Below are 26,657 nucleotides of genomic sequence, written 5' to 3'. Positions count from 1 at the left end.
GACAAAAAACCTAATTCATTATTAAAAAATATTAAGAGAAAAAATAGTATGAGAAAGAATTAAAGAGCTTTTCATAAAAATTATTGATTTTTCAGTCAAAACTCCAATTGATATTTCTTTTTTCTAATTAAAATAATTAATAAAAAATTTGGATATGAAATTGTGTTCAAATAATAAAAAATTAAAAACATCAAAGGAAAATATATTCAATATTTTAATTTTTTTTACTTTTAATATTCTTTAGATCAATAAATTATCAAACATCTTTTTCAGAAAAAAGAAAAATGAAGAAAATGAAGAGTTTTATGGAAAGAATTGGAAAAAAATTTGTAATAAAAGGATTTTATAGAAATTTCCTAACCTTGAAAGGAAAATTTCATCATCAATTTCAAATTGCTCCAAAGTTTGGTCAATGCATATAAAAACAATAAGAAAAGAAAGCAAAAATAATCCTTTTGCGAGAGATGACAATATTGAGAATAATTTTCTCAAAAATTATTTTCCAAATATGACCAACCAATATCTTCATCACAACATACTATAATATTCTTAGAAAATAAACAAACAGTCCAATTAAAGGAAATTTCATAGAAAATCAAAAGATAAAACATCTTCTTCTTCTTCTTTCAAAAAAAAAAAAAAAAAAAGAGTTTTATGGAAGTAATTGAAAAAATTTATGTAGTAAAAGGATTTTATAGAAATTTTCTAACCTTAAAACGGAAATTATAAATTTTGGTCGACGCATATAAAAAAAGGTAAAGACAAAAAAACAAAAAACACATTTTAAGAATAGAAACAATATGAATAGAACAAGATAAGATATTAACCATAATACCATGTAAAAGAATAAAAAAATTAAAATATAAGATTTGATCATTCTTATAATTATAAAAATTTTCATTCCTATTTAAATTTTAAAAAACAATTCTTTTACATTAATAAAAAAAATTAATTTTTCATTGTTAATTCCAACATTCCAAACCAACTCCAACATGATATGGAAACTATTTCATTTTTCCTTTTGTGGGAGATAACAATATTAAGATAACTTTCTAAAAATTATTTTTCAAATATCACCAACACATATCGTCATCACAATATACTATAATATTCCTAGAAAACAAACAGAAAGTCGCATCAAAGGAAATTTCTTGTAAGATCAAAAGAAAATTTCATACTGTAAAATGTTTATCCCTCATTCTTGAGTATGAAATAAATTAAAAAAAATCATTCATTTATCTTATTTTCATTCATTTTGAGGTTTATAGGTTTAACAATGAAATAGAAGATATGGTGGAATGTTAAACTTAATTTTTACTTTCTTACAACTTAATAAAAAAACACTATTTACATAATCCACATCACAGATATACCAAATCAATGAATATAAATCAATTGTGCTAATAAAGATTTTGACATTAATGAAAAAAAATGAAAATGATAGATCTAAGAGATTTTGGATTACTTGAGAATCCATGAAGTAAAGAAGAGCAGTTGTGTGTTAACTATGGGTGTGAGAAGAGGTAGAAGAAAATTATGGTTAGGGTTATATAATGAGATTTTTTGGATTGTGGGTATGTGGAAATAATGAGTTTTTTATATACTATTATTATTCTCGGGCTCATTAAGTTATAGTATTTTAAAATTTTTATTTTATATAGTGTTACTTTTCAAAAACTGACACTATAAACTTAAAATTAATATCATTTATCTTTATTGAAAATTTTTATATGAGGTGTCACCTTTATGGATTTTAAGTCATATGGTGTCATTATTTTAAAAGTGACACCATAAATACTGACACCATAAATTATTTTTGGAACTTAGTAAGTATTGCATATTGTGTATAGAAAAAAGCAAGTAGTTGCATGATCGCATCCCCAATTAACAGAGTAGTGCTTTTAACTGGTTCAATGCAATGGCTATATGTCTCCAGAGTATGCATTGGATGGGTTTTTCTCAGAGAAGTCTGATGTCTTTAGCTTTGGTGTTATGGTGCTTGAGATCATCAATGGGAAGAGGAACACTGGATTTTATCAGTCTGACCAAACACTGAGCCTTCTGGGTCAAGTGAGGTCTTTGAATCTCTCATTTGCATTGATCTTTTAGTCGTTCTCAACAATATACCATACCATACTTAACTTTCTATTCTCAAACTGTCCCAGGCATGGAAGCTATTGAAAGAAGACAAGGTGTTGGAGCTGATGGACCAGACACTAAGCGAAACATGCAACACAAAAGAATTTTTGAGGTGTGTGAATGCTGGGTTGTTGTGTGTGCAAGAAGACCCAAGTGACCGTCCCACCATGGCAGTTGCAGTTGTAATGCTCAGCAGTGACACTGCCACACTCCCAGTATCTTACTAAATTTGCCTTCTGGGTAGGTGAGAGAAGTTCAATTCAGTTCCTTCTTTGTGTCAGGTGTCAATCCTGCAGAGCCTACAAAGCCTGCTGATCAGAAGTCATCGTCGTCATTTCCAGTGGTTGTGGTAGGCATAACAATTGCTGTCGTTCTAGTTGCAGTTTTAGGCATCATTGGTTATATTGCTTATTTGCGCAAAAGAACCATCACCAAAAGGAAAGGTAATCTTTGTGCCATATGCACTAGCATATAACTTCTGGTCTTTTCTTTTCGACTTGTGCTTGGCTGAATTGAGAATATTTCAGGGTCTTCTATACAATATTTTCTGTTTTTTTTTTTAGTTCAGAGAACAGAGCAAATCAAGTGCTTCACTTATATGATAGTGAGAGTCGTGTGAAACACTTAATAGACTCAGAGCAATTCAAAGAAGAGGATAAGAAAGGCATTGATGTACCGTTTTTCGACTTAGAAGACATACTGGCTGCTACAGAAAACTTTTCAGATGCAAATAAGCTTGGACAAGGGGGTTTTGAGCCAGTTTACAAGGTAATTGTTCTTAACTTCCATATTCCTCTCATTTTCAACTGATTTCTCATCATATATGATGTTACAAAATAATGAGAATATGCAATAAGAAATAAAACAGGATAAAAACACATAGATTTGTGTGGAAAACCCTAAATAGGAAAGACCATGAGGAGAAGAAATTTTACTATATCAAAAATTAGTACAAGAGGAAAGAGATACTAACGACTATAGCAAAAATATAATGATCATAACCCTGAAAACTATACATCATTGCATGCATATATATACATGAAAGAGTAATAGGTCCGATCCCTCTGTTACTACCATAGACCCAAAAAAATTTCATAATTTTAGTTTTACTACCTATGTCGCATCTCGAGCTTCTGGAGTCGAACCAAACAGAATTCAAGTCACCAAGTTCTAACATATGCCCAATGCATATGCACTGTGGCTTCCAGGGCAAGTTTCTAGAGGGGCGAGAAATTGCGGTTAAGAGACTCTCTAGAGCTTCAGGACAAGGCTTACAGGAATTTAAGAATGAGGTTGTGTTAATTGCCAAACTTCAGCATCGGAATCTGGTTAGACTTTTGGGCTATTGTGTTGAAGGTGATGAGAAGATTTTACTCTATGAATATATGGCCAACAAAAGCTTAGATTCCTTCATATTTGGTTTGTCTCTAAACCTGCCTTAAAGCCCTTTTCTTTTTCATGTAACATATACATTCTTGTATACATATCTGAAGTAATGCTTTCCAATGGGAACCTTGCAAGATTGAACCCTATGCATGTTACTGAACTGGGAGAAGCGGTTTGACATCATTATGGGAATTGCTCGAGGGCTGCTGTATCTTCACCAAGATTCAAGATTGAAGATTATTCATAGGGACTTAAAAACAAGCAACATTCTACTTGATGATGAGATGAATCCCAAAATTTCAGACTTTGGCTTGGCAAAGATTTTTGACAGTAAGCAAGTAGAGGCAAACACGAACAGAGTAGTTGGAACTTAGTAAGTATTGTATATTTTGTATCGAAAAAGGCAAGCGGTTGTATGATTGCGTTTCCCAATTAGCTGAGTGCTGCTTTTAACTGGTTCAATGCAGTGGCTATGTCTCCGGAGTATGCATTGGATGGATATTTCTCAGAGAAGTCTGATGTCTTTTGCTTTGGTGTTATGGTACTTGAGATCATCAGTGGGAAGAGGAACACTGGATTTTATCAGTCTGACCGAACTCTGAGTCTTCTAGGTCATGTAAGAGCTTTGAATCTTTCATTTGTACTGATCTTTTAGTCATTCTCTGTTCATCTGACCTACAACTTTTTGAACTGTTCTAGGCATGGAAGCTATGGAAAGAAGACAAGGTTTTGGAGTTGATGGACCAGACACTAAGTGAAACATGCAACACAAACGAATTTTCGAGGTGTGTAAATGTTGGGCTGTTGTGTGTGCAAGAAGACCCAAGTGACCGTCCCACCATGGCCATTGCAGTTCTTCTGCTCAGCAGTGATGCTGCAACAGTGCCCGTTCCTAAAGAACCAGCTTTTGTTGTAAAGAGGAACCTTTCTAGTACAGCTTCTTCTTCTAGCAAGGCTGAAGCCTCCTGGAAGAATGAGCTTGTAGCCTCCATAGGAGAAGGGCGATAGCTAAGAGGAGATCCAATGAATCCTTTACCGTTTATTTAGTTTACTAAGTTTTATCCATCTGATGTTCTGTTTTGTTTCTCCTATCCATCAGCTGTATTTGTGTATAGAACTTTTTTCAATATCATGTTTGAACTGGGCTCTGCATATGGTGCAAACTAAATGACAATATAAATGTTGGGCTCTTCAGTGTTCAAGAGACCCAAGTGATGTCCCACCATGTCCAACAAAGTTCTCATGTTCAGCAGTGAGATAAACTACACTTCCAAGTTCCACAATGTTGGAGTTGGGTTTGGGTGTCCAAGTGGACTGACCCGACCTGACTCAAATAAATGAGAAAATGGGGAAATAGTTTTAGGGAGTTTTAAAACTACATAGAAACTATCACTATTAAAAATAAATAATTTTTTTATTTTTTATTCTCTATGTGAGAAGTCTCTTCTCTCTTCCTGAAAAATCAGAGAAAGAATATGGTTTTCCTACTCTCTCGGAGACGAAAATGAAGAATGCATTTTCTAACTTCATTGCTAGTATTTGGGCCACTGTGCTTAATCATATGGTGGAGATGACTCAATAGGTACCCAATGCTATGCCATGTGCAGTGTGTGCACATGTGAGGCTAGCTCTACTTTTTCTCATGTGCTAGAAAGCAAAGAGGGAATCAAGTTAAAAAAAGGCCGCCCATTTTGATTTATTTACAGAAACCTGCTCAATCCTGATCTATATTATATTAAATCCCAAATTGAGAGGGAAAAAAAGCAAACCCAATGGGTCCAACAAAAAAAGATGAAATACACATTTTATATCCTTGATTTTGCTGGCAACTTGCCTTTGAGCAAATCAGTGAAGTTCACTGAGAAAAGTTATCACCTTGCTCCAATCCCTTTTGTCCTTTGATTCTTAATTCTCCTGTGTTTGAGTAATTCTCTCCTTCGGTTTTACCCTTTGGCACAAAAATATTTGAAGTGGATTGTTCATTGGATGACAACTAGACGGAGACATAAGGAAAAAAACCTTAGAAGAAAAATTAGGTTATATTTGGTATCTGTTCTTGAAAATATATATATTAATCTTTTAGAATAAAAAATTATTTTCTAACTTAGAAAATATGTTTCAAAAAATTATGATAGAAAACACAATTTTTTTTTTATTGGGAATTTGTTTTGAAAATGAATTATTTTTTAGAAATATTTTAAGGTATTTTAGTTTTGTTTTTTTTTTTTAGAATTCATTGAGTGACAATTGAAAAAATAGAGAATAGCACTTTAAAAACTTTTATATCGTACATGCATAAACAAAGAAAATTAGTTTTTATATTTGAATTCTTAATAAAATTTTGCCTCAAAAACATTTAAGTTATCTCAAATACCCTTTTTAAAAACATTGTGAAAACAGACTCTTGATTGTTTATCCCATTATGAAGCTCCTCCAAGTCGAAGAAAGTATAGAAAAATTTATCAGTTGATGCTCATACTTGATTTCTTAAAAGAGATAAACTATACATACAAAGAAAAAAGTGGAGTGGAATGAGAAACATGTTGGGATAAAGAGAAAAGATGAAAGGTGTGCGTTGGAAAGGAGACATGGTCCACCTTATTTTTATTCATTGTCTCATTAAAATGAAGAAAGAAAAAGCTTTGCATTCTACACTCCAATGATTAATCATTCGATTAGGTATATGTTTTTGTTTTTGTTTTTGAGAAAATTCTACAGTACTGAATCAGTATAATACCGATTAGATACGTGTTTTTGTTTTTATTTAATGACATGCAATTCACACATTTCATTTTATTACTGGAGTGAAATGAGGGTAGGTAGGTCCAAAATAAATAGTGGGTACAAAAGGACAACCGTTATTTAGTTTGCGGGAGGAAGACAAAGATGACAGACAGTATTGATGTGACTTTACTCCACTCAGGGTCAAGAGGAAAAGTCTCCACTAAAAACTATAGATTTGAGGACACAGCTCTAAAAAGAGGCAAAATGATAAGGAAGAAAATTCATGGTTCCTGTCTCTGCAACTCACATGCTATCTACCATCTTTTTCGTCTTGTGTTCTGTCCTGTATTGCTCTGCTAGAGATACCATCACACCGGAGGACTGGCTTAGTAATGATGGAGAAACTGTTGTTTCTGCAGGCAAAACTTTTGAACTTGGCTTCTTTAATCCAGGTGGAAGCTCCAAGATTGGAAGATTCGTGGGCATATGGTATTACAGGTCGAAACCACAAAGAGTTGTATGGGTGGCCAACCGAAAGAACCCCCTTCCCCTTTCTGACACCCCCTCTGGAGTTTTTGCCATTAAAGAAGATGGTCAGCTCAAGGTATTGGATGCAAATGGGACAGTTCACTGGCATTCTGATATTGAAACATCTTTATCTACAGGGAGGGTGGTGAAGCTCATGGACTCTGGGAACCTTGTTTTGAGCTACAACAGATCGGGGAAGATTCTTTGGGAGAGCTTCCATAATCCTACAGATACTTTTCTTCCGGGGATGAAGATGGATGAAACCTTAACATTGACTTCATGGCTGAGTTCTGTTGACCCGGCACCTGGAAACTATACTTTCAAGATAGATCAAGACAATAAGGATCATTATAACATATGGGAAAGTTCAATTGTCCCATATTGGAGCAGTGAGGACTCGAAAGGAACGCCTGATGAAATTCCAGATGCAATACTCAGCTTGTTATCCAACCTCAGCAAGAATGGTAAGCCAACCAGCTATATAAAATTCTTCAATGGAACCCTTGAAATACTGTCCCGCAGGTATAAGAATACCACGCGGTTGGTGATGAATTCTTCAGGGGAAATCCAGTACTATCTGAATCCGAATACATCATCTCCAGACTGGTGGGCACCTCGAGATCGATGCAGTGTGTCAAAAGCTTGTGGGAAATTCGGTAGTTGTAACACTAAAAATCCTTTGATGTGCAAATGTTTACCTGGGTTCAAACCCGCCTCGCCGGATAAGTGGAAAACTGAAGACTTTTCAAGTGGGTGTACCAGAAAGTCTCCCATATGCGAGGAGAATTCTAGTAAAGACATGTTCCTGAGCTTAAAGATGATGAAAGTGAGAAAGCCAGACTCTCAGATTGACGCAGATCCAAATGATAGTGATCCTTGCAGAAAGGCTTGCCTTGAAAAATGCCAATGTCAAGCTTATGCTGAAACTTATATCAAACAAGAAAGAGGTGATACTGATGCCCTAAAATGCTTGATTTGGACGGAAGACCTTACTGATCTTCAGGAGGAGTATGCCTTTGATGCCCACAACCTCTCCGTTCGTGTGGCCATTTCAGATATAAGTATGTCCCTTTCAATTTTTATTTTATTTTTTCTTTGAAAAAACAAGCATTAATCCATTTGTAACTGAAATGCCCACATGGTATTCTACTGTCTTTGCAGAACCAACAGTAAGGAATTGTGAAACTTGTGGTTCAAGCATGATTCCTTATCCTCTAAGCACTGGATCAAAGTGTGGTGATCCCATGTACTTCAATTTTGAGTGTAACAGTACCACAGGCCAGGTTCAGTTCAAGGTACCTGGTGGTGCCTACCGAGTAACTAGCATTAACCCAGAGACATTAAGATTTGTAATCCAACTGAAAGAAGCAGATTGCAGTTCTCGAAGTTTAATTCCGCCACTAGACCCACCTTTTCGCATAACTGATGCGTGCAAAGAGGTTGGAACTGACCATTTTGGCTCTGAGATGTCATTGAAAAATAGTATTGAAGTAGAGATCAGTTGGGATCCACCATCGGAGCCGGCGTGTACCTCATCAGCAGATTGCAAAGACTGGCCAAATTCAATCTGCGGAACGCGAGATGGAATGAGTAGGTGCTTTTGCAATGAAAACTTCAAATGGAATAGCTCAAGTTTAAATTGTACACAAGGTGAGGATTCTGTTCACCAAGTATCTTACTAAATTTGCCTTCTGGGTAGGTGAGAGAAGTTCAATTCAGTTCCTTCTTTGTTTCAGGTGTCAAACCTGCTGATCAGAAGTCATCGTGGTCATCTCCAGTGGTTGTGGTAGGCATAACAATTGCTGTTGTTCTAGTTGCGGTTTTAGGCATCATTGGTTATATTGCTTATTTGCGCAAAAGAACCATCACCAAAAGGAAAGGTAATCTTTGTGCCATATGCACTAGCCTATAACTTCTGGTCTTTTCTTTTCGACTTGTGCTTGGCTGAATTGAGAATATTTCAGGGTCTTGTATACAATATTTTCTGTTTTTTTTGAGTTCAGAGAACAGAGCAAATCAAGTGCTTCACTTATATGATAGTGAGAGTCGTGTGAAACACTCAATAGACTCGGAGCAATTCAAAGAAGAGGATAAGAAAGGCATTGATGTACCGTTTTTCGACTTAGAAGACATACTGGCTGCTACAAATAACTTTTCAGATGCAAATAAGCTTGGACAAGGGGGTTTTGGGCCAGTTTACAAGGTAATTGTTCTTAATTTCCATGTTCCTCTCATTTTCAACTAGTTTATCATCATCTATGCTGTTACAAAATAATGAGAATATGCAATAAGAAATAAAACAGGATAAGAACACATAAATTTGTATGGAAAACCCTAGATAGGAAAGACCACGAGGAGAAGAAATTTTATTATATCAAAAATTAGTACAAGAGGAAAGAGATACGGACCCCTATAGCAAAAACATAATCATCATAACCCTGAAAACTATACATCATCGCATGCATACATATATATATATATATATATATATATATATATATATATATATATATATGTATGTATATATATGTATGTATATACATGAAAGAGTAATAGGTCCGATCCCTCTGTTACTACCACAAACCCAAAAAAAAATTCATAATTTTAGCTTTACTACCTATATCACATCGCGAGCTTCTGGAGTCGAACCAAATAGAATTCAAGTCACCAAGTTCTAACATATGCCCAATGCATATGCACTGTGGCTTCCAGGGCAAGTTTCCAGAGGGGCAAGAAATTGCAGTTAAGAGACTCTCTAGAGCTTCAGGACAAGGCCTACAGGAATTTAAGAATGAGGTTGTTTTAATTGCCAAACTTCAGCATCGGAATCTGGTTAGACTTTTGGGCTATTGTGTTGAAGGTGATGAGAAGATTTTACTCTATGAATATATGGCCAACAAAAGCTTAGATTCCTTCATATTTGGTTTGTCTCTAAACCTGCCTTAAAGCCCTTTTCTTTTTCATGTAACATATACATTCTTGTATACATATCTGAAGTAATGCTTTCCAATGGGAACCTTGCAAGATCGAACCCTATGCATGTTACTGAACTGGGAGAAGCGGTTTGACATCATTATGGGAATTGCTAGAGGGCTGCTGTATCTTCACCAAGATTCAAGATTGAAGATTATTCATAGGGACTTGAAAACAAGCAACATTCTACTTGATGATGAGATGAATCCCAAAATTTCAGACTTTGGCTTGGCGAGGATTTTTGACAGTAAGCAAGTAGAGGCAAGCACAAACAGAGTAGTTGGAACTTAGTAAGTATTGCATATTGTGTACAGAAAAAAGCAAGCAGTTGCATGATCGCATCCCCAATTAACAGAGTAGTGCTTTTAACTGGTTCAATGCAGTGGCTATATGTCTCCAGAGTATGCATTGGATGGGTTTTTCTCAGAGAAGTCTGATGTCTTTAGCTTTGGTGTTATGGTGCTTGAGATCATCAGTGGGAAGAGGAACACTGGCTTTTATCAGTCTGACCAAACACTGAGCCTTCTGGGTCAAGTGAGGGCTTTGAATCTCTCATTTGCCTTGATCTTTTAGTCGTTCTCAATGATATACCATACCATACTTAACTTTCTATTCTCAAACTGTCCCAGGCATGGAAGCTATTGAAAGAAGACAAGGTGTTGGAGCTGATGGACCAGACACTATGCGAAACATGCAACACAAAAGAATTTTTGAGGTGTGTGAATGTTGGGCTGTTGTGTGTGCAAGAAGACCCAAGTGACCGTCCCACCATGGCAGTTGCAGTTGTAATGCTCAGCAGTGACATTGCAACAATGCCGGTTCCTAAACAACCGGCTTTTGTCCTAAAAAGAGACCTTTCTAGGACAGCTTCTTCTTCTAGCAAACCTGAAGTATCCTGGAACAGTGAAATCCTAGCCACCATAGAAGAAGGTCGATAGTCCAGGAGGAGTTCCCATTTGATGCTCTGTTTTGGACGTCTCTATGGGATCCTGTACATGGTGAAGGCTGCTAATAAATTGTCCAATTCCCAGGATTTTGTTGTTATATCTGTTTATCTGCTCTGTTTCTGACTGAACTATATTAACAAATTGCAGCATAAATGCACTGATTTTTCAGTACAATTGGGAGGACTTCTTTCTGAGCCCACAACATATATTGGAAGATATTGGAAACTATATTTATACTCCAAATCTTAAAAGCCCTTTCAGTTATGTTTTTCAATGGAATCCTTGCAAGATAAAAAACTATAATGCCAGATTGAACAGAATAACATAAATAAAGCAAACTAAGTTACCCGGGTTTTAATGCGGTTTGATCAAATCATATCTACAACCATATATGAGAAAGAACCAGTCAACTATATAAGAGAATTTTATGGAGGAAAGAGAAAGAACCAATCATATTGTACTACATGAACATGTGATGCTAACTCTGCACCTTCTCCTATTTGTGTTTATTTGCAAGCATCACATGTGCTGCTAACATAGATAGGTTTGTGACGTGTGAAGGAGCTATAATACAAAAATAAATAAATATCTATTTTTTCCCTTAATTTTCAATGAATGGTCAATTCTTCCATGCCATACCAATGAGGTAACATAGAATATTCCTATAAATTAAATAGAAAAAACCCCTTGTTGATTTTTAAATAAATGAAGATAATATTGATTTTGAAAAATTAAGATTTTTTTTTATCTATATATTTCATATTAGTGAATCAAAACTTATTTTCTCATTAAATTATGGTATCAAAAATTATTTTTGGATGCCATGCCAACAAATTAATATAAATGGGATTGTGACATATGTAAAGGAGCTATAGCACAAAAATAAATAAACATCTATTTTTCCCCCTTAATTTTCATTGAATGGTCAATTCATCCATGTCATACCCATGACGTAATATAGAATTTTCCTAAAAGATAAGAAAAAGGGTTGTTGATTTTGAAATAAATGAAGATAATATTGATTTAAAAAAATTAAAGTATTTTTTTCATAAATTTTCGTACTAATGAGTCAAAACCTATTTTTTCCATCAAATTATGGTATTGAAAAGTATTTTTGGATGTCATGCCTACAAATTAAGGCAAATGGGATTGTGACATGTGTAAAGGAGATATAATACAAAAGTAAATAAACATCTATTTTTTTTCCTCTCAATTTTCAGTGAAGGATAGATTCTTCCATGCCATACCAATGAGATAACAGAATCTAACTAAAAGTAAAAAAAAAAGCCCTTGTTGATTTTTCTATAAAAACCTGTTCCATCAGGATCTACATCAGATTATGATTTCCCAAAAAAGCACAAAAGCAAACAAAAATGGATAAAAAGATGTCAATGTGCCTAACCTACCTATGGGAAATAAAATAGGAAATAGAGGAAGGAAGACTCAAATTGCAGTAGTTGACTGAGAAAAATCATCCACTTGCTGGAACCCTTTTTGGGCTTTGATTTTTAATTCTCCTAATTTTTTCTTGAAGTGAATCTTTCCTTAGTTTTGACCCTTTGGGCACAAAAATATTTGAAGTGGACTGCCATTAGGGCTAAAGGGCAAAAGAAAAAATGTTCAGAAGAAAAATGGATTGTCTTGTTTATTTAAAATAAAAAACATAAAAATTATAACAAAAATATAAAAAAATTACCCATTTGGAACTTCTCCAAGTTGGAGAAAGGGTACTAAAATTTATTGGTTGATGCTCATATTTTTCATTTTTCTTTGTTTTAAAAAATGAACATCATCATGATCATAGCTAGTCACATGTATTCATAGGGGGGGCGGGGGAACAAACAAAATGTTATCCTTCTTTTAGGCTTTGGAAGAGAGCGGGAAGCATAGTAGCTAGCCAGAAGGAAAAGAGATGAAAGCAATGTATCAACAAGAAAGGAGACTGAGTCCACTTTATTTCCAATTAAACAATAGGTTTTTCTAATCAAGATCTTGACAATTTTTTTTTTTTTTTCATTTGGGAACTTAAAGCTAAAAATTGAAGAAAGAAAAAACTTAGACACCAGTCAATAATTTGTATATTTAATAATTTAATTCAATGAATAAAAATGTTAAGACTGGTTTGAGAGACAAGAATTAAAAGAATAGGATGCATGCTACACTCCAAAGTCTCTGGTGATTACTCATTATTCGATTAGGAGTACTTTTTTTTTTTTAAATTACATTTCTCCGTAGATAGATTGAGGGAAGAAAATTCATATGACAACACTTGTCACAATCAAGTTAAGAAGAAGCACTGTAAGAGGAGAATTCATCATTGAAAATTGACTTTGAACGTAGAGTAATATTAGACTATATTTGGTTTCTAGAAAATTGAATTATTGAGTAGTATATTTTTTTTTTCCTAAAATTTTCATGCTTTTATCTAATGAAAATGGAAAAGAAAATCTTTTAAATTTTCTCTCATCATTTCCTTACTATTTTTCTTTTTCTATTACATCCAAATGTAAGAAAATTATTTTCTTTGTCATTCTTTTTAGGTACCAAACATAATATCTTAATAAAACATGAAAGTTAAGAAAAAAAAATGTTATTTATATCATTATTTTAATCGGTGTAAATGTGATGATTGGGGAAAAGTGGGTTATAACTCACTAGTTTGAAAAAAATATAGAAAAAAGAACCCTAAATTTTATAAATCAATTTTATCTTCTTCCATTTAAAAATATTTTAAAATACATACACTTTTTTAAGTCATATAATTATTTTTTGAAATAACCTTTTACTTGCACTTACTATATCAATAATTCCAATTAACAAGTACATACATAAATATTTAATTGAAAAAAACTAATTCTTCTTTTAGTTTTGTTTTTGTTCTGTTAACTGTGAGACTTGATTTAAGATTTTTTTTCTCTCTCTAGAAACAAACATCTTAGGAACAATAAAATAAGAAATTTAAATTTTTAAAAATACAATTAAAACTAAAATACTTAAAAATTAAAGGCAATTAAAACCAAAATATTTAAAAATTTAAAATAAAATAAAATAAAATATTGACTTCCATTGTATTTTTTTTTTATATCTAGATTTTTAACTAGTGTACGTGAAGTGAAAGTCAATATTTTATTTTTATATTTTTAACTTTTAGGTTTTTTTTTTTTTAAAGTTTCTTATTTTATTGTTGATGTAAATCAACAAAAATTTTATTCAATTTTATTTTTTTAAAAAAAGGTAAGAAGATGAAGGGATTTATATAATATAAAATATAAAATTATTATTAGCTAGAGAATTAGCAAAAAATTTATTTATCACTTGAGGAATATTGATTTGTACCTTATATTATATAATAAAAATTTATAATATATTTGTTTGTAATGTACTTTTATTAACTTAAAATGATAAATATTTTTTGATAATTTTATTTAATATTATCAAGTAAAGTGTTATTTTAGAAAATAATTATCTTATTTATGTAAAAGTGTATATATTTTAAAATATTTTTAAATTAATAAAGATAAAACTTATATTAAAATTTGAGGTTTTTTTTTCTATATATCTTTAAATTAGTGAGGAAAAACTCACTTTTCCCTTTTTCAAAATCTCATATGAGAATTTGTAATACTTATAAGAGTGATGCATTTAGTACGTAAAGCCAAGAAGTCTAGTAGGTTGTGCTAATCCCTAATAAGAAATATGTAGGGTTTTGACTATCCATAAACCCTATGGGTCATGATGAGAACAATGTGTCTATATAAATGATCGAATATAATATTTCATATCATTTGAATAAGAAATTTTTAGTACTTTAAGGGTGGCCCATTTGTTGTTAGGGTTTAAAGTTGCGAGGATTAATGGGTTTAAAGAAAATAAGGTTACATGAGTTGGGTTAAGTGATATTAAAACTAATTCCTAATTGAAAACATGAGGATGACCACCCATTAGCTATTTGGAATATGTAAACAATGTTATAAGTAGGAATATAAAAGCTAATGGACTCAAAAGTAGACAATATATGTAGAGGTCTTCATCAAATATATTACACAATATGTGTAGAGATCTTTACCGATATTATTTATAGTCAAAATATTTTATTAAGGTGCATCAGCTTTATAATTAAAATAAAACATAAGCTATCACTTCATATAAACAATTCAATAAGAGTAAATCATCAAAAACTAAAGAAAGCAAAATTTATTATTTAATTAAATGTCACAAATTTAAAAAATATTTTTTTTTAAATATTAAGATTAAAACTATAGATAACCCACCATTAAATTAAAGCTTATAAACCATCAAATACAAAATTTTAAAAAGTCAATTTCATTGAAGGGTTTATTATAAAACAAAAAAGCTCATATAATTTGAATTAATGCAAAATAAATTGGAACAATGGTTCCACTAAAAAAAAGATAAAGATAGGATAAAAAGGGAAGAAATAGGTATTAACATAAAATATATTTTTAAATTTTAATTAAATCTTAATATATCATTAATACTCAAAGGTAAGTATTATTTTTTATTAATAATGTTTAATTATCATTATTGTTTTTTTAATTAAAAAAAGAATTAAAACTAAATTTATATTTTTAGGGAGGGCAGAATTTCCATTTCACTTTTAATTTTTTGGATTTTTTTTTAATTTAATTCTGCATTGCTTTTTTTTCCTTTCTTTCTTTTCCCATAATAAGATGTCAACCTAGATACAATGGAGGTTTTTTTTTTTTTTTTAATAATCTTTATTTATTTATTTATGATAATATTGAGAGTGCGTTACAGCAGCAGCAACCCCACACTCAACTCTGCCACCAAACTTTTCATACTCTTACCATTAAAAAAAATGGTGGGCAACAGGACTAGATGAAAATTAATGGTTTCAGTCTCTGCAACTCATATGCTGTCTGCAATCTTTTTCTTCTTGGGTTCTATCCTGCAAAGGACTAGATGAAAATTAATGGTTTCAGTCTCTGCAATTCAATGCGACATGCAATCTTTTTCTTCTTGTGTTCTATCCTGTGCTGCTCTGCTAGAGATACCATCACACCAGACAATTTGCTTATTGATGATGGTAGAGGAACTCTTGTTTCAGCCAATCAAACTTTTGAATTGGGCTTCTTTATTCCCAAGGGAGGGTTCAACAATGGAAAATACATTGGCATATGGTACTACGGGTTGAAGGAGAGAACAGTTGTATGGGTAGCCAATAGAGACAACCCCCTTCCTGACGACAGTGTTGGAGCTCTTGCCATTGCAGATGACGGTAACCTCAAGCTAGTGAATGAAAGTGGAGCAGCTTACTGGTTTACTAATCTTGGAAGCTCATCTTCCATGGGTAGGGTGGCCAAGGTCATGGATTCTGGGAACTTTGTTTTAAGGGACAACAGATCTGGGAAGATTCTTTGGGAGAGTTTCAAGAACCCAACTGATACTTTTCTTCCTGGGATGATTATGGAGGGAAACTTAACATTGACTTCATGGGTAAGCCCCGTTGACCCTGCACCTGGAAGCTATACTTTCAAGCAAGATGATGATAAAGATCAGTATATCATATTTGAAGATTCAATTGTTAAATATTGGAGAAGTGAGGAATCAGAAGGAATGAGTTCTGCAGCAGCCGAGCTCTTATCCAATTTTAGCAAGACCCGAAAACCAACTGGGTCTGAATTTGTCCGCAGTTCTTATACACGGTTGGTGATGAATTTCACCGGGGAAATAAGATATCTAGTTTGGGATAATTATACGGAGGAGTGGTCTGCATTCTGGTGGGCGCCGCAAGACCGATGCAGTGTGTTGAATGCTTGTGGGAATTTCGGTTCTTGCAATGTTAACAATGCATTTATGTGCAAATGTTTGCCTGGATTCGAGCCTAACTCGCTGGAGAGATGGACTAATGGAGATTTTTCAGGTGGGTGTTCTAAAAAGACAACCCTCTGTGGGGACACATTCTTGATCTTGAAGATGATTAAAGTAAGAAAGTATGACATTGAGTTTTCGGATAAGGATGAAAGTGAATGCAGAAGAGAGTGCCTTAAGACCTGTCGCTGTCAAGCTTATGCTGGAGTTGGAACGATACGAAGGGGCCGTGCTAGCACCCCTCCCAAGTGCTGGTTTGGTCTGAAGATCTCGGTAGTCTTCAGGAGTATAACACAGATGGCTATAATCTTTCTCTCCGTGTCGCCAAATCAGATATAGGTATCCTCTCTGCTTGCCCCCTTCTACTTCTGAATTTAATTGATTGTTAATGAGGAAAATCTTGAAATTCATTCTAATTCTGCAGAATCAACAGTAAGAAATTGTGAAACTTGTGGCACAAACTTGATCCCCTATCCACTAAGCACTGGACCAAACTGTGGTGATCCCATGTACTTCAGTTTCAGATGTGACAAGGCCACAGACCAAGTCTGGTTCGCCTTACCTAATGGCAGCTACCGAGTAACCAGCATCACTCCAGAGAGATCGAAGTTTCTCATCCAAGTGAATGATATTGATAACTGCGAAGCACGAAATTCACAAGACACGAAGATACTGCAGCTCAATCCACCTTTCAGGATAACTAGCTGGTGCAATGCTGACACAGGAAATTCTAGCTCCAGCATGCCTATGAAAGGTCAGTATGAAATTGAAATAAGTTGGGATCCACCACCAGAGCCGGTTTGTAACTCAGCAACAGACTGCAAGGACTGGCCAAATTCGAGTTGCAGAACGCAAAATAGAACGAGAAGGTGTTTTTGTAATCAAAACTTCAAATGGAACAGCTCCAGTTTAAATTGTACACAAGGTGAGGATGCTTTTCAGCAAGCATATTGCTAAATTGCATTGAAAGACACAGTGATTAGTAATGGCAGATGCGCTGCCTTCTCCATGAATGAGAGTGGTCTTTCTTTGTTTCAGATGGTGGCAATCTTGCGGAGGCTCCAACACCTGCAAACCAGAAGTCATCATCATCATCCTCGGCTCTGGTAGTTGTGGTAGGCATAGTAACTGCTGTTGTAGTAGTTGGACTTCTATGCATCATTGGTTGTATTGCTTATTTTCGAAAAAGAACCATCTCCAAAGGGCAAGGTAATCTTTGTGCTATTTGCGCCACCGTTTAAGTTCTGGTCTTTTTTTGTTTCGTGTTGATTGGCAGAATTGATAATATTTTTAGGGGACTTCTTCATAATGTAGTCTTGTTTCTGAATTCAGAAAACAGAACAAATCCAGGGCTTCACTTGTATCATAGCGAGAGCCGTGTGAAAGACTTAATAGACTCTGAGCAATTCAAAGAAGATGATAAGAAAGGCATTGACGTACCATTTTTCGACTTAGAAGACATACTGGCTGCTACAGATCACTTTTCAGATGCAAATAAGCTTGGACAGGGGGGCTTTGGGCCAGTTTACAAAGTAATAGTCCTTAATTTCCACATTAGTCTCATTTCAAGGTTTCTGGTTTGTCTGTCTAATACCATGCGCTATGGCATCTAGGGAAAGTTTCCTGAAGGGCGAGAAATTGCAGTAAAGAGACTCTCAAGAGCTTCGGGACAAGGCTTACAGGAATTTAAGAACGAGGTTGTGTTAATTGCCAAACTTCAGCATCGAAATTTGGTTAGACTTTTGGGCTATTGTATTGAAGGAGATGAGAAGATTTTACTCTATGAATACATGCCCAACAAAAGCTTAGACTCCTTCATATTTGGTTTGCCTCTAACCTGCCTAAAAGTTCCTTTTTTTTTCTCCCATATTACAACGTGTACATGCTGAAGTCGTGCTTTCCAATGGGAACATTGCAAGATCAAACTCTATGCCTGTTACTGAACTGGGAGAAGCGATTTGATATCATTTTGGGAATTGCTCGAGGGCTACTTTATCTTCACCAAGATTCAAGATTGAAGATTATCCATAGAGACTTGAAAACAAGCAACATTCTACTTGATGACGAGATGAATCCCAAAATTTCAGACTTTGGCTTGGCAAGGATTTTTGAGAGTAAGCAAGTAGAAGCAAGCACAAACAGAGTAGTTGGAACTTAGTAAGTACTGCATATTGTGTATGGTAAAATGCAAGTAGTTGCATGATTGCATCCCCAATTAACTGAGTAGTGTTTTTAACTGGTTCAATGCAGTGGCTATATGTCTCCAGAGTATGCATTGGATGGGTTTTTCTCAGAAAAGTCTGATGTCTTTAGCTTTGGTGTTGTGGTACTTGAGATCATCAGCGGGAAGAGGAACACCAGATCTTATCAGTCTGACCGGAATCTGAGCCTTCTAGCCCATGTAAGTGCTTTGAATTTCTCATTTGCATTGATCCTTTGGACATTCTATATATATGCCATGAAACCCTTGTACGTCCAAACTTTCCCAGGCATGGAAGCTGTGGAAGGAAGACAGGGTGTTGGAGTTGATGGACCAGACACTAAGTGAAACATGTAAAACAAATGAATTTCTGAGGTGCGTGAATGTTGGGCTGTTGTGTGTGCAAGAAGACCCAAGTGACCGTCCCACCATGGCAGTTGCAGTTGTAATGCTCAGCAGTGACACTGCCACACTCCCAGTTCCTAAACAACCAGCTTTTGTCGTAAGGAGAGACCTTTCCAGCTCAGCTTCTTCTTCAAGCAAACCAGAAGCATCCTTGAATAGTGAGTTCCTAGCCACCATAGAAGAAGGTCGATAGGCGAGAAGGATCTCCCATGAACCCTTACGTTTTAGGCCATGTTCGGTACTTGACTGTAGGGAATGAAAATCAATGTTCTTATTCCTCTTAGAATAGGAGTGAATTTGGTGCTTCAGTTCTTATATTTGTATGCATCTAGCAATATAAATTTGAAATGAGTATTTGTTGTTATTTCAATATTTAAAAATAATAGAAATGAAAATGAAAAAATAAATAAATTAACCACGATATCCTTCCACATACTTCTGTTGAAATCAACATGGAATCCTATTTACGAGACAAGTTTCACTTCTGTTAAAATCATATTTAATTTCATCCCATCTCGTTAAAATAATCAAAACATGAAAATAGATGAGAAAATGAATTATAATACATCGCTTATACATTTTAATGTAATTCTTTTTTGTTATCAGTATCCATCCAATGTCCTGTATATTGGAAAAATTGAATAGCTCTATTCCTACAGTCACCAATAATAGTTTTCACATGGGGCCTTGATGAATGTTTTCCTTATTATTGGAAAGAAAAATAATCATGGATAGCAAAGGAAAGGGTGGTTCCTACACCAAACCGTGTGGATGTCCTTTTCCCAAACCACGAGGAAAGGGGGAAGCAAATACTGTGGGACCAAGGAATCACTCAAGGCAACTATTTAGAAGTGTAGAAATCTAACGTATTTCTCGCTCAAGTAGAAACATTGACAATGATGTTTATCCACTCATTCAATTCTTTGTCCAATTTTATTTGTTCATGAGCTTGTGGCACAACCCTGGTTTAAAAGTCTCTACCAGTCAATCCAGAGTGGATAAGAAATCTAAAAGATCTCTCTTGGATAGGATTTTGTGCAAAGACTTAGGAATTTGGTTGCTGTTAAGATAATTTTCTGTAATTTATGTGGGTTAGATAAGATTTTGGACTAGTTTTAGGGTGTTTCTTTGGTTTTGTGGATACCAATTTCATGACAATTGAATCAATTTTTCTAATAGTTTTCAATCTGAAAAGGAAATCAATGAAGACTCAAGTGTTTCCATGTCATATAACTATATTTTTTTCATTGTAACTATTCTATAAGCTTAGGTGATCAGGTGGGTTGATCCAACTTTTAAGCTGAATCTCAAATGTCATGCATGGGTGAATTCAAAAACTAATTTGACCAAAGATAAAAATATCAGTAATCACAAATATATCGATACTCCTTAAAATAATTTTGTCAGAATAATATTTTTTTCATCAAATATCGTTTTTATAACCTCCAATACTATATCAGTAATATATTTTGATATTTTCTTCCATGGTCCTGACCCCTCTGACACAGAGAAATGTGGATGGCTAGATCATGCTCATGGCCGACATTTTGTACTCCTATCCAATGGATTCTCACTAGATTCCAAGCCCCATACACACTTGTCACTAAGTTGTACCTAACTTCCGCACAACAGACACAACTAATACATTATTATACAACTTTGGGAAATCAAATTTGGTGTTTGCACCATCATCAGCATAGGGGGTTTTGTATAATATAATGCTTTCATTCAATTTAGCCTAAGATATGGACCCTTATAGTCAGTTGTTGGATGCTCTAAGCTTAGCTAATGGCAAGATGCAACATCTTTTCTTTACGTAGACTACGAGTGTCAAAAGTGTAATATATTTCGTTAACATGACTCAAATTCAATTTATTTTTTGTGGGTTTAAGGATTAAATTTATGTTAATATGTATAACTCATTTAATAAATAAGTTATTTTTAAATAAATTAGTCAAACACAATTTTGATCCTAATTGACCAACTTGATAATCATACTGATTAATATGATTAACCCTAACTCATTTAACTTATATTTGATTTATTTAAAAATTGATTTTAAATAAATAAATTAATTGAATTATAAACATATTAGATTAAGAAATTAATCGTGTAGATTTGTATAAGACCTAATTCTGTATGATTATTAGATTAATTAAATGAATTATACGACTTATTGTTTATTAAATAATTAGATGAATTTATGTTTTTCTAATACGATTATTATCTGTATCGTACTTGGGTTTGATCTATTTAATAAAGATCATGATTAAGAACCATGATGAATTATCATCCTATGGTGTTGGCCACTATGGGGATCCATTTTTAAATGCTATGATAGGCTTCCCTCAATTGAAAAACCCAAAACCCATATGCCATGTTAGAACTCATGAGAATTTGCCTCTAAAGTTTGTTATTGTTTCAAATTCTTGCTCCATAATTTTCTGTTTTCAGTTAGTAGAAGTAGTGCCAATAAAATGTGAAAGTAGCTGAGATTTTTTTGCAATTTCTGTCTGGTTGTAAGCCTATAAATAGGCATTCTCATTTGTGAAATAGATGTGTGCCTTCCTTCAATTCTTAACTCTCAAATTATTTATTTTTTCTCTGCAAATTCTAGTTATTTTACAGATTCTGACAGTGGTATCAGAGCCTTGTTCCTACGAGTTGTGAGGCAAAGTTTCTTTGAGTGTTTTGAGTGCTAAACACAGTGAGGTTGAGTGATTTATTTTTTTCAGGCAGTTGTGGTGCAAACATGTCTACTTCCAGCAGTACTTCCTCTGTTATTCCAGTGTTTAATGGTGAACACTATCACATTTGGGTTGTCAAGATGAGGTTTTGCTTAAGGTCTCAAGGTTTGTGGAATGTTGTGATGTTTGAAGCTGATCCACCACCATTGGGAGCAAATCCTACAGTTGCTCAGATGAAAGCATATGAGGAGGAAAAACTTAAGAAAGACAAAGCCATCACCTGCCTACATTCAGGACTTGTAGACCACATCTTCACCAAAATCATGGACTTGGAAACACCTAAACTGGTATGAGACAAACTCCAAGGTGAATTTGATGGTAGTGACAGTAAAAAATGTCAGGCTCCTCACATTGAAGAGAGAGTTTGAATTGATGAAGATGAAAGACAATGAATCTGTGAAAGATTATTCTAGCAAGTTAATGGATGTTGTAAACCAAATGAGGCTTCTTGGTGAGGCATTTACAGATCAAAAGGTGGTAGAAAAGATCATGGTTTCAGTGCCTTAAAAGTTTGAAGCCAAGATCTCTACAATTGAAGAGTCTTGTGACTTGCAAAGTCTCACAATTGCAGAATTAACCAGCAAGCTTCATGCGCAGGAGCAAAGGGTCTTAATGAAAGGTGTTGAAGCTACTGAAGGTGCTTTTTGAGCAAATCATAAGGGAAAGAGTTCTGGAAACCTAAAAGGAAAGAAGTTCTTCAAGAACAACAAAGGGAAAGCTGAAGGATCTTCAAGAAAATGAAACTTTTCGCCTTGCTCTCATTGCAGCAGAACCAACCATGTTGAGAAAGATTGTTGGTACAAAGGTAAATCCCTTTTTAATTGTAATTTCTGTAATAAATGTGGCCACAGTGAGAAGTATTGTAGAGCCAAGAAAAAACAATCTCAACAGCAAACACAACAACATGCAAATGTGATTGAAGAAGACAAAAAAGATGATAAGCATTTATTTATGGCATCACAAGTACTCAGTTCTCATGAACTGAATACTTGGCTCATTGACAATGGCTGCACCAGTCACATGACCAAACATCTATCAATTTTTACCTCCATTGATAAATCAATTCAAGCAACGGTCAAGTTGGGAAATGGTGAAGTTGTGCAGGCCAAAGGAAAATGGACAATTGCTATCAACACCAAGAGAGGTACAAAAATTGTCACTAATGTTCTTTACATTCCAAAACTAGATCAAAATCTTCTTAGTGTTACACAAATGCTAAGAAATGGATATGCAGTCTCTTTTAAAGAAAATTTTTGTTTTATCACTGATGTACATGGAACAGAGATAGGAAAAATTAAAATGAATGGAAATAACTTTTATTTGAAGCTTGATTTAGTTGAAGGTCATGTCTTTAGTGCCAAGATTGATGAGAGTGTTGTTTGGCACAAAAGATATGGTCATTTCAACTTGAAGTCATTGAAGTTCATGCAAGAAGTATGGTTGAAGACATGCCTGAAATCACAGTTAATGATCAAACTTGTGAAAGTTGTGAGCTAGGGAAGCAGCATCGCAAATCATTTCCTCAAAATATGTCCAAGAGAGCTACTCACAAGATGGAATTAGTTCATTCAGATATTTGTGGACCAATGAGCATAGCCTCATTGAGCAACAATGTTTATTTTGCACTATTTATTGATGATTTCAATAGAATGACTTGGGTTTATTTTCTAAAAACCAAATCACAAGTGCTCTCTGTGTTCAAAAGCTTCAAGAAAATGGTTGAAACTCAAAGTGGCCAAAAGGTTAAGGTGCTCAGAACTGATAATGGAGGTGAATATACCTCAAAAGAGTTCAATGTTTTTTGTCTAGAAGTTGGAATTGTACACCAACTGACAGCTCCATACTCACCGCAGTAGAATGGAGTCTCTGAGAGGAAGAACAGAACGGTAATGGAGATGGCGAGGTGCATGCTACTCGAGAAGAAGCTACCAAAGCTTCTATGGGCTGAAGTAGTTAGCACCTCAGTATATTTGCTTAACAGACTACCGACTAAGTCTGTTAAGAGCAAAACACCAATATAGGCATGGTCTAGTGTAAAACCATCTGTCAAGCACCTAAAAGTGTTTAGTTCATTGTGTTACCTTCATGTGCCATCTATCAAGAGAGGTAAGCTTGATGAAAGAGCTGAGAAGGGTGTTTTTGTTGGGTATGCAGCAGAATCAAAAGGTTACAGAATTTATAGCTTGAGTAGAATGAAAATTGTGATAAGTAGAGATGTGCACTTTGATGAAAATTCCTACTAGAATTGGGACTTGAAGAAAGTCCATAAATGTGATCAAACCACTCCATCTATTCTTGAACCAGCAGAAGATCCACTTGATGTTGAAGCAACTTTAGACATACCAGTGCTTAAGGTAAGGCCATTATCTAATGTGTATGAGAGGTGCAATCTTGTACATGTTGAGCATACATGTTACATAGAAGTTGCAAGATTTCTAGAATGGATTGAGGTTATGAAAGCTGAAATTGATGTTATTGAAAGAAATGGAACTTGGAAGTTGACAGAATTACTTGAAGCTAAGAAGACAATTGGTGTAAAATGGGTTTTCAGAACCAAATTGAATTCAGATGGTTTAATCTTCAAGCACAAGGCTAGATTGGTTGTGAAGGGTTTTGCTCAAGTTGCTGGAGTGGACTATGGTGATACATTTGCACCAATAGCCAGACATGACACTATAAGGCTGTTACTTGCACTTGCTGGTCAAATGGGATGAAAAGTGTACCATTTAGATGTCAAGTCAGCTTTTCTAAATGACATACTTCTTGAAGAAATTTATGTTCAACAACCAGAAGGCTTTGAGGTTACTAGGCATGAACACAAAGTGTACAAGTTGCAAAAGGCTCTTTATGGTTTGGAACAAGCACCAAGGGCCTGGTATAGCAGAATTGACTCTCACCTGATCCAACTTAGATTTAGGAGGAGTGAAAATGAAGCTACTTTGTATTTGAAACAAAATGAGAATGGTTTGCAATTGGTAGTGTCACTTTATGTTGATGCCATGCTAGTGACTGGAAGTAATGTACGATTGCTGGCTGAGTTCAAAATGGAAATGCAAGATGTATTTGAGATGTCTGACCTTGGCATCATGAACTACTTCCTTGGAATGGCACAAAATGAGAAAATTTCAAAGAATGATGGTGAGAAACTTAAGGAACCCTCTGCATATAGAAGCTTGGTAGGCAACCTACTATACTTGACAGCAACCAGACCTGACTTGATGTTTCTAGCTGGTTTACTTTCAAGATTCATGAGTTCACCTAGCAATGTTCACATGGGAGTTGCAAAAAGGGTGCTGAAGTATGTTAGAGGTACAACAAATCTTGGCATTTGGTATTTAAAGACAGGAGGAGTTAAGCTAGATGGCTATGCTGATAGTGATTGGGCAGGAAGTGTTGATGACATGAAGAACGTTTCAGGTTATGTATTTACAATCGGTTCAGGTGTCATTTGCTGGAATTCAAGAAAACAAGAAGTAGTGGCACAATCAACTGCAGAAGCTGAGTATATCTCCTTAGCAGCTGTTGCAAATCAAGGGATATGGTTAAGGAAATTGCTTGCTGATCTAGGCTAGGAATAAAGCTCACCAACAGAGCTTTACTGTGACAGCAAGTCAGCCATTGCCATTGCTCAAAATTCTGTCTAATATGGCAAGACCAAACACATAAATGTAAAATTTCATTCTATAAGGGAAGCTAAAAAGAATTCACTTGTCAAGTTGCATTATTGCTCAACTGATGTGCAACTTGCTGACATAATGACTAAGGCACTTCCTAAATCAAGGCTGGAGTTTCTAAGGTTGAAGCTTGGCATGTCCAAGGCAAATCTCAAGGAGGAGTGTTAGAACTCATGAGAGTTTGCCTCTGAAGTTTGAAAAAGTCTTAGTTAGACTTAGTCTTTGTTATTGTTTCATATCAGATTCTTACTCCATAATTTTCTATTTTCAGTTAATAGAAGTAATGCCAATAAAATTTGAAAGTAGCTAAGATTTTTTTTGCAATTTTCGTTTGGTTGTAAGCCTATAAATAGGCATTCTCATTTGTGAAATAGATGTGTGCCTTCCTTCAATTCGTAACTCTCAAATTATTTATTTTTTCTCTGCAAGTTCTAGTTCTTTTACAGATTCTGACAAGAAACTCATTGCTGATAGCCAAACAAATAGGTCCCATTTCCTGGAAAATGTGAAAAACAGAACGCAAGAGAGAAAATTCAGAATACCGTTTATGAAACCGCAGATTTCAACTTCAAGACTAGAAGCCGTTGAAAACAAGTAAAAATGGACAAATGCTCTAAACGTGGTCTTGGACTTTGGGTCACTTTATTTGCTGCATGGTTGGCTTCCATTTCCAAGATTTCACCACTCCACCGGCCTTCAATTGCGGGTGAAAAAAAATTAAATATACATTTTAATTAATTTATTTAAATTTAATTATTTACACCAAGGTTTAGATTAAAAATTTGAAAATGTTACTACATATACAAGATGATTGGTACATTACTAATATTTTGTTTGTCCATGAATAGTAAGTTGGGCGATGGACGTATTTTAAGTCAGACGTCACCTGTGAGCAACCCACCAAAATTAGTAGGCAGGCCATGGAGGTCGAGAACTGCCCCCATTAATTAATAGATGTCCTGAACTCCTAGTGGACTCATGTTAAAATCAAATTTTCAACATGCAATCACAAAAAAAAAAAACAAAATGACTTAAGAGTAAGGGGATGTTTGTCTAAGGCAATTGGGAATAAATGGACAGC

General features: G+C 34.6%; 2 protein-coding genes across 2 annotated transcripts; both read left to right on the top strand.

Annotated features, from left to right (window-relative positions):
• Positions 1–1,880: 1,880 nt before the first annotated feature.
• Positions 1,881–4,568, top strand: LOC104880909 (G-type lectin S-receptor-like serine/threonine-protein kinase At4g03230). Its single transcript, XM_059740918.1, is given in 8 exon segments — positions 1,881–2,070; positions 2,166–2,354; positions 2,411–2,582; positions 2,708–2,907; positions 3,348–3,558; positions 3,661–3,898; positions 3,967–4,141; positions 4,225–4,568. Coding segments are annotated over 8 exon segments (1,638 nt in total). The 5' UTR covers positions 1,881–1,926; the 3' UTR covers positions 4,534–4,568.
• A 1,911-nt stretch (positions 4,569–6,479) lies between these two features.
• LOC100267151 (uncharacterized) lies at positions 6,480–19,519 on the top strand. Its single transcript, XM_010659071.3, is given in 17 exon segments — positions 6,480–7,838; positions 7,939–8,427; positions 8,514–8,657; positions 8,781–8,980; positions 9,490–9,700; positions 9,803–10,040; positions 10,134–10,284; positions 10,380–10,680; positions 15,730–16,803; positions 16,806–16,889; positions 16,975–17,475; positions 17,589–17,759; positions 17,883–18,082; positions 18,164–18,374; positions 18,470–18,707; positions 18,801–18,951; positions 19,040–19,519. Coding segments are annotated over 17 exon segments (5,979 nt in total). The 5' UTR covers positions 6,480–6,532; the 3' UTR covers positions 19,349–19,519.
• The last annotated feature ends 7,138 nt before the right edge of the window (positions 19,520–26,657 follow it).

Source organism: Vitis vinifera, chromosome 12 (assembly GCF_030704535.1).
Source record: "Vitis vinifera cultivar Pinot Noir 40024 chromosome 12, ASM3070453v1".
NCBI lineage: Eukaryota > Viridiplantae > Streptophyta > Magnoliopsida > Vitales > Vitaceae > Vitis > Vitis vinifera.
This window is presented reverse-complemented; position numbering and strand designations above follow the sequence as displayed.